The sequence below is a fragment of the Bufo gargarizans genome, chromosome 6 (assembly GCF_014858855.1).
Source record: "Bufo gargarizans isolate SCDJY-AF-19 chromosome 6, ASM1485885v1, whole genome shotgun sequence".
In the NCBI taxonomy this organism is placed as follows: Eukaryota; Metazoa; Chordata; class Amphibia; order Anura; family Bufonidae; genus Bufo; species Bufo gargarizans.
This window is the reverse complement of record NC_058085.1, coordinates 78782839-78792031: the sequence shown is the minus strand read 5'-3', so window position 1 is coordinate 78792031 and position 9193 is coordinate 78782839. Positions and strand designations below refer to the sequence as shown.

The 9193-nt window shown below is 49.0% G+C and overlaps 1 protein-coding gene across 1 annotated transcript in view; it reads left to right on the top strand.

Moving 5' to 3' along the window:
* The first annotated feature begins 3091 nt into the window (after nucleotides 1-3091).
* Nucleotides 3092-9193, top strand: part of SLC25A10 (solute carrier family 25 member 10) — a 34759-nt gene continuing 28657 nt past the window's right edge. Inside the window, exon 1 of the mRNA XM_044298657.1 lies at nucleotides 3092-3231. Within this exon, the coding sequence (XP_044154592.1) occupies nucleotides 3142-3231 (90 nt within the window). The 5' untranslated portion in view covers nucleotides 3092-3141. The remainder of the gene's footprint in view (nucleotides 3232-9193) is intronic.

Genomic DNA, 9193 nt, shown 5'->3' with positions numbered 1-9193 from the left:
CGGAAAAACAACAACGCAACGGTGAAAGTAGCCTAAGTCTTGGGGCTGCACGGGCACACGCGTCGCGCAACATTTTGTGACATCACATCTAATTATTGTCATGTGGGGAGTGATTGTCAATAGGGGAATCTTACCTACCTGCTTTCCGCTTCTCCTCCTCCCGGCCTGCGATGCTCTGCAGGGCTCACTCGCTGTAAACATCCAGTTTGATGCCAATCGTTGGCCGCGGCCAAATCCCCTTACGTCATGACAAACGGTCACATGATGCAAGGGGATCGGCTGAGGCAATGTCAAACCGGATGTTTACACCAAGGGGGCCCAACGGAGATTCACAAGCCTGGAGGAGAAGGAGCGGGGAGCCGGCGCGGGGAGGTAGGTGAGTGAGCTTCCCATTACAGGTCCAGCCAAGTGGAGGGCTTTGCCAAACCTCGCCAATCTTGCACAACCCCTTTAAGCGAGGGGCTGCACCGTGACACGTGTCCATACATGTGCTCCATAGATTTCTTTAAGACACATTCAGATGAAGGGGAGAGTTGCAAAAATCTAAAAAAAATACACATCCCGTTCATACTTGCCAACATTTCAGTTGGTAAAATCGCGCCATATAAGCCCCGCCCAGAAACAACCGCTTATGGGTGGAGTTTTGTTAGCCTCGCCCATTTTTCAGACACAAATTTGCCAGGACTGTCTCTATAAAATCAGGGACAGTTCCAACAAATTCGAGACAGTTGACGAGTACTGTACGCCATGTTACAGCCCATATGAGCCGGACACAGGGCGAGATGAATGAAAATGGGAGACAAACTGTCGTTGTTGCCCCTAGCAACCAATCACAGAGCAGCTTTCATATCGTAGTCTCTGTGATTGGCTGTGAATCCAGCGGGGCTAGTATTCAATACTCTTATAGTACTGACAGGGGGAACCACGCGGAGAGCGCCAGTGCTGCGAGAGAGATGGGTCAGAAGAGACTCGTGGCCCCCATGGTCTCCTCCTGCCCATGACTGACCGCTTTCCTATGCGTAACATGAAAGAAACCTGCCAGTCGTGGGAGGAGAGCGGGGCCACAAGTCTCATCGGTTTGGGTGTAACTATAATTCATAGGGTCCCATTGCAAAATAAGATTGGGCCCCCAACACCTAGTGTAAGAAAATGGAAACAGCAGCATAAGTAAAGGCAAGTATAAAGGCGCCATATACCAGAAAACTAACATTAGAGCAAAGAGCCGCCATAAGCTACAATATTCCTGCACCTGACTGGGCCCCATAGCGAATGCTATGGACGACACGCACTGACACGCACTGACACGCACTGACACGCACTGACACGCACTGACACGCACTGACACGCACTACTAGGCCGCCCTCCATGGAGGCAGCACAGTATAGGTGACAGGTTCCTTTTAAAGTGGTGGTGAGTTTGAACCGTGCACCACCGCCCATTTACCATGTGCTTTTAATCAGATAGATTGTACAGCTGTATCCTACCTTGCCCATATTGCAGGCTGACAGCCTGGGAGAGGCATGTGTAGGATATAGCTGGGTGCTACCTTGCCCATATTGCAGGCTGACAGCCTGGGAGAGGCATGTATAGGATATAGCTGGGTGCTACTTTGCCCAGATTGTAGGCTGTAAGCCTAGGAGAGGCATGTTAGAGTAGGCCCCATCTGATTAGAAGCCACCTTGTCGTCTGGTAGATGGGCTCGACATATGTATGTTCAATTATATGCGCAAAGAGCTTCTAGCTGCCCTTGCAGTAAGTATGGCCACCAAGCAGTTATTTTCTTATATCTTGCAATTGACTAGCAGTGTGCTGTTACCTAGTGGACCACTTTGGGGACATTTTTTTTTTATTATGTATTCTACTTGTTTTGGGCTAAAAATGATTTTTCTGATTGCACTTTATAAAAATGTAGTCTTCCACAGACTTCAGTTTCACTGCATATGCGGACTGTTCCTTCTGCTTCCCTGTGAAATCCATCAGAGAGCTGCTCTGAGGGCCCCATCCGTGGCCCTTGCTCCTGACAGCTCATAAACACTCATTTCAGGTAAATCATGATGACACCTCTAAGGATGGCACGTGGGACAAGGGCTACAGATCGAGCTGTCTGCGTGGACGGGGTGATGTGCCCTGCTGCAGCCAATGCCTGGCCTCAGTGGTAACGTGTCTGCTGGGTCACCACACTCATTGGCTGCAGCGGAGCACGTGACTCGGTCCATGTCAGAAGTTTTCACACAGAAACTGGAAAAGCTGTGAAGACAGCGCAGGATCCACGGAGCTGGAAACCGTGGACAACCCTATTAAGCGTTACATAAGGCTAGAGTCACACACCGCAGAGGTTACAGAAATGACTGCGCCATTTATGTGAACGGAGCTTGCAGAAATCCATACACGTACTGCAGAAATATCCCCATTCACATGTATGGAACTGATTTATAAAAATGTCTGCAATATAAGGGCTCATGCACACTAACTTATTTCGAGTCCGTTTCCGTTCCGTTTTTATTGCTGCTCTTATGTGGAACCATTCATTTGAATCAGCCGCAAAAAAAAACCAAAAAAAACCCCAGAAATGATCCGTGTGCATTCCACATCCGTATCTCCGCAAATAGAACATGTCCTATTCTTGTCCGTTTTTGGACAAGGTCAGGCATTTTGTGGATCCGTGTTTTGTGGACCGCAAAATACATACGGTAGCATGCACGAGCCCTAAATCTGCAACATGTGAACATGCCTTATTGCACACTTGCCGTGCATGAGGCCTGCAATGTTTGCTCACAGGATAACGTGTTTCTCCAGCTGCAGAAACTACTACCCCTGCTAAGGAATGCTGGGAGTTGTAGGCTACATAGGGCACCCTGCAGCAATACACATGGACGGCGCGCACCTCCCGCAGAAGCAGGTGCCCCCCGCACCAGGTGACCTTTCCCGACTTCAACCCCAGAGCCCCGCACACACCACGTGCTCTCCCCGGAGGACCCCACCTCCAGGCAGCGCCGCTTTAACAAGTCTCGAGGTTTGGAAGCGACGTGGGCGGGGCGTCGCACTCCTCTCTATCCGATTGGCTCTGGCGCGGCAGGGCAGGCCCCGCCCCTGGCCCTTGGACTCTCCGGCCGGCCGGATTTTGGGGGAGAAGGCTGAGGGATGGCGGAGCGCAGGGTGTCCCGCTGGTATTTCGGGGGCCTGGCCTCCTGCGGGGCGGCGTGCTGCACCCACCCGCTGGACCTGCTGAAGGTGAGCGCTGTGCATGTGCCTGGCAGATGGCTTCTCATACATGTGTGCAGCGTGTACATGCTACATGTGTGACAGACAGTGCTGGTAATACATGGACATATACATACTACATGTATGACAGACAGTGCTGGTAATACACGGACACAGCGGACGTATACATATTACATGTATGACAGACAGTGCTGGTAATACATGGACACAGCGGACGTATACATACTACATGTATGGCAGACAGTGCTGGTAATACACGGACACAGCGGACGTATACATATTACATGTATGACAGACAGTGCTGGTAATACATGGACACAGCGGATGTATACATACTACATGTGTGACAGACAGTGCTGGTAATATATGGACACAGCGGACGTATACATACTACATGTATGGCAGACAGTGCTGGTAATACACGGACACAGCGGACGTATACATATTACATGTATGACAGACAGTGCTGGTAATACACGGACACAGCGGACGTATACATACTACATGTGTGACAGACAGTGCTGGTAATACACGGACACAGCGGACGTATACATATTACATGTATGACAGACAGTGCTGGTAATACATGGACACAGCAGACGTATACATACTACATGTATGGCAGACAGTGCTGGTAATATATGGACACAGCAGACGTATACATACTACATGTATGGCAGACAGTGCTGGTAATATATGGACACAGCGGACGTATACATACTACATGTATGGCAGACAGTGCTGGTAATACACGGACACAGCGGACGTATACATATTACATGTGTGACAGACAGTGCTGGTAATACACGGACACAGCGGACGTATACATACTACATGTGTGACAGACAGTGCTGGTAATACACGGACACAGCGGACGTATACATACTACATGTGTGACAGACAGTGCTGGTAATACACGGACACAGCGGACGTATACATATTACATGTATGACAGACAGTGCTGGTAATACACGGACACAGCGGACGTATACATACTACATGTATGACAGACAGTGCTGGTAATACACGGACACAGCGGACGTATACATACTACATGTGTGACAGACAGTGCTGGTAATACACGGACACAGTGGACCTATACATACTACATGTATGACAGTGCTGGTAATACACGGACACAGCGGACGTATACATACTACATGTATGACAGACAGTGCTGGTAATACACGGACACAGCGGACGTATACATATTACATGTATGACAGACAGTGCTGGTAATACACGGACACAGCGGACGTATACATACTACATGTATGACAGACAGTGCTGGTAATACACGGACACAGCGGACGTATACATACTACATGTATGACAGACAGTGCTGGTAATACACGGAAACAGCGGACGTATACATACTACATGTATGACAGACAGTGCTGGTAATACACGGACACAGCGGACGTATACATACTACATGTGTGACAGACAGTGCTGGTAATACACGGACACAGTGGACCTATACATACTACATGTATGACAGTGCTGGTAATACACGGACACAGCGGACGTATACATATTACATGTATGACAGACAGTGCTGGTAATACACGGACACAGCGGACGTATACATACTACATGTGTGACAGACAGTGCTGGTAATACACGGACACAGCGGACGTATACATATTACATGTATGACACCTGTTTTCCATATACCATATACATGCCTGACATACTACATGTATTACACGGCTCTACATATATATTACGGCAGATGAGGCTAGGGCTCGTGCACACAAAGTATTTTCTTCCCGTGTCCGTTCATTATTATTTTTTTTTTTTTTGCGGACTGTATGTGGAGCTATTCATGTCAATGGGTCTGTAAAAAAAAAAAAAAACCCCAAAAAACGGAAGTTACTCCGTGTGCATTCCGTTTTCGTATGTCCGTTCTGAAAAAAAACAAAACAGAACATGTCCTATTGTTGTCTGCATTACGGACAAGGATCGGACTGTTCTATTAGGCTCCATTCACACGTCCGTAATAATGAGTCAGCATCTGTTCTGCAGATTGCGCAATGGGTGCGGACCCATTCATTCTCTATGGGGCAGGAATGGATGCGGACAGCACAACGCATCCCCATTTCCGGAGCGCACTGCCGATCTTCCGGTCCATGGGTCCGGAAAAAAATTGAATATGTCCTATTCTTGTCCACAATTGGCACTAGGCAGCTCTATGGGGGTGCCGGCCGGGTGTATTGCGGATCCGCAATGCACTACGGACGTGTGAATGGACCCTTAGGGGTCAGCTGTTCAGTTCTGCAAAATACACAATGCACACGGATGTCAGCCATATTTTTTGGCGCATCCGTTTTTTTGCATACCGCAAAATACATACTGTCGTGTGCATGAGGCCTTATACATATGTCTGGTGTGCACTGCATGTATGACCCCTGCATGTGTCTCCCTTGTAGTATGTGGATGGTCACGCCTGCCGCCTGGTAGTGGTGTGCAGGTCACACTATAGTCATTAGTACACGTCACGTGATCGGATGCTTATTAAGCCGTGTCATCATGTATTTGTACAGGCAGGATATGACCTCCGTGACATCTGTGCCGCTCAGCGAGTTACTGGCGTACACAGCAGCTATGTATGTGTGTGTGTATGTATGTGCGTGTGTGCGCACCTGTCTGTAGTGATTATTTGTATATGCATTGCATCTATTCAGGGTCAAAGTGTTCCTGGGAGTTAAAAAAACCACAAAAACTTTAGGTAAAACTGTTATCTTTACTTTTCTAACACTTTCAGCTCTGCTACATCTCTACATGGAGAGGCACGATGGACATGACGTACCGGGGCTGATGTCATGTACTGTAGTATGTGTCTGGACCAGTCATACACGTGTGTCTGTCTATGGGTAGCAGAGATGTGTATGCAGTATAGAGATGCAGAGCTGTGTGTGTACGGGTAGCAGAGGTGTGTATGCAGTATAGAGATGCAGAGCTGTGTGTGTACGGGTAGCAGAGGTGTGTATGCAGTATAGAGATGCAGAGCTGTGTGTGTACGGGTAGCAGAGGTGTGTATGCAGTATACAGATGCAGAGCTGTGTGTATACGGGTAGCAGAGGTGTGTATGCGGTACACAGAGGCAGAGCTGTGTGTGTATACGGGTAGCAGAGGTGTGTATGCGGTACACAGGCAGAGCTGTGTGTGTATACGGGTAGCAGAGGTGTGTATGCGGTACACAGAGGCAGAGCTGTGTGTGTATACGGGTTGCAGAGGTGTGTATGCAGTATAGAGATGCAGAGCTGTGTGTATACGGGTTGCAGAGGTGTGTATGCAGTATAGAGATGCAGAGCTGTGTGTATACGGGTAGCAGAGGTGTGTATGCAGTATAGAGAGGCAGAGCTGTGTGTGTATACGGGTTGCAGAGGTGTGTATGCGGTACACAGAGGCAGAGCTGTGTGTATACAGGTAGCAGAGGTGTGTATGCAGTATAGAGAGGCAGAGCTGTGTGTGTATACGGGTAGCAGAGGTGTGTATGCAGTATAGAGATGCAGAGCTGTGTGTATACGGGTAGCAGAGATGTGTATGCAGTATAGAGATGCAGAGCTGTGTGTATACGGGTAGCAGAGGTGTGTATGCAGTATAGAGATGCAGAGCTGTGTGTATACGGGTAGCAGAGATGTGTATGCAGTATAGAGATGCAGAGCTGTGTGTGTATACAGGTAGCAGAGGTGTGTATGCAGTATAGAGATGCAGAGCTGTGTGTGTATACAGGTAGCAGAGGTGTGTATGCAGTATAGAGATGCAGAGCTGTGTGTATACGGGTAGCAGAGATGTGTATGCAGTATAGAGATGCAGAGCTGTGTGTATACGGGTAGCAGAGGTCTGTATGCAGTATAGAGATGCAGAGCTGTGTGTATACGGGTAGCAGAGATGTGTATGCAGTATAGAGATGCAGAGCTGTGTGTATACGGGTAGCAGAGGTGTGTATGCGGTACACAGAGGCAGAGCTGTGTGTATACAGGTAGCAGAGGTGTGTATGCAGTATAGAGAGGCAGAGCTGTGTGTGTATACGGGTTGCAGAGGTGTGTATGCGGTACACAGAGGCAGAGCTGTGTGTATACAGGTAGCAGAGGTGTGTATGCAGTATAGAGAGGCAGAGCTGTGTGTGTATACGGGTAGCAGAGGTGTGTATGCAGTATAGAGATGCAGAGCTGTGTGTATACGGGTAGCAGAGGTGTGTATGCTGTACACAGAGGCAGAGCTGTGTGTGTATACGGGTAGCAGAGATGTGTATGCAGTATAGAGAGGCAGAGCTGTGTGTGTATACGGGTAGCAGAGGTGTGTATGCGGCACACAGAGGCAGAGCTGTGTGTGTATACGGGTAGCAGAGGTGTGTATGCGGTACACAGAGGCAGAGGTGTGTATGCGGCACACAGAGGCAGAGCTGTGTGTGTATACGGGTAGCAGAGGTGTGTATGCGGTACACAGAGGCAGAGCTGTGTGTGTATACGGGTTGCAGAGGTGTGTATGCGGCACACAGAGGCAGAGCTGTGTGTGTATACGGGTAGCAGAGGTGTGTATGCAGTATAGAGAGGCAGAGCTGTGTGTGTATACGGGTTGCAGAGGTGTGTATGCGGTACACAGAGGCAGAGCTGTGTGTATACAGGTAGCAGAGGTGTGTATGCAGTATAGAGAGGCAGAGCTGTGTGTGTATACGGGTAGCAGAGGTGTGTATGCGGTACACAGAGGCAGAGCTGTGTGTATACAGGTAGCAGAGGTGTGTATGCAGTATAGAGAGGCAGAGCTGTGTGTGTATACGGGTTGCAGAGGTGTGTATGCGGTACACAGAGGCAGAGCTGTGTGTATACAGGTAGCAGAGGTGTGTATGCAGTATAGAGAGGCAGAGCTGTGTGTGTATACGGGTAGCAGAGGTGTGTATGCAGTACAGTGCTCCCTCAGGATACAATATTTTCACCATACAGCGGTCTGTTCTGGGCAGTTGTAAGTTGAAACCAGACTCCACATACAATGCCTCAGCCTCAGATCCAGATACAACCGATCCAGGCCTCTTCTCTGGTAAAATGTCTGGATTAGTTACTAGTTATCAGCTATTCCTGACTGTTATATGGAAGGACTTGCTTTATTTGTCTAAGGCCTCTTTCACACTAGCGTTGTCAGGATCCGTCGTGTTCTCCATTTGCCGGAAGTGCCCGCCGGATCAGTCTTCAAAATGCGTTCAGTGTTACTATGGCAGCCAGGACGCTATTAAAGTCCTGGTTGCCATAGTAGGAGCGGGGAGCGGTATACTTACAGTCCGTGCGGCTCCCGGGGCGCTCCAGAGTGACGTCCGAGTGCCCCATGCGCATGGATGAAGTGTCCATGTGATCACGTGATCCATGCGCGTGGGGCGCCCTGACGTCACTCTGGAGCGCCCCGGGAGCCGCACGGACGGTAAGTATACTGCTCCCCCGCTCCCCACTACACTTTACCATGGCTGCCAGGACTTTAGTGTCCCGGCAGCCATGGTAACCATTCAGAAAAAGCTAAACGTCAAATCCAGTAATGCGTCGAAACGACGTTTAGCTTAAGGCCGCATCCGGATCAATGCCTTTCAATGGGCATTAATTCCGGATCCGGCCTTGCGGCAAGTGTTCAGGATTTTTGGCTGGAGCAAAGAGCGCAGCATGCTGCGGTATTTTCTCCGGCCAAAAAACGTTCCGGTCCTGAACTGAAGACATCCTGATGCATCCTGAACGGATTTCTCTCCATTCAGAATGCATTAGGATAAAACGGATCAGGATTCTTCCGGCATAGAGCCCCGACGACGGAACTCTATGCCGGAAGAAAAGAACGCAAGTGTGAAAGAGCCCTTAGTTATCTGCTTATTGTTCTTAAATCTTCCTTTTCTCTTATCTTGGATGACATTTTGGGGCTTTGGAACCGATTACTGAACTTACAATGGTCGTCCTGGAACCAATTAATATTGTACCTTGAGGGACCGCTG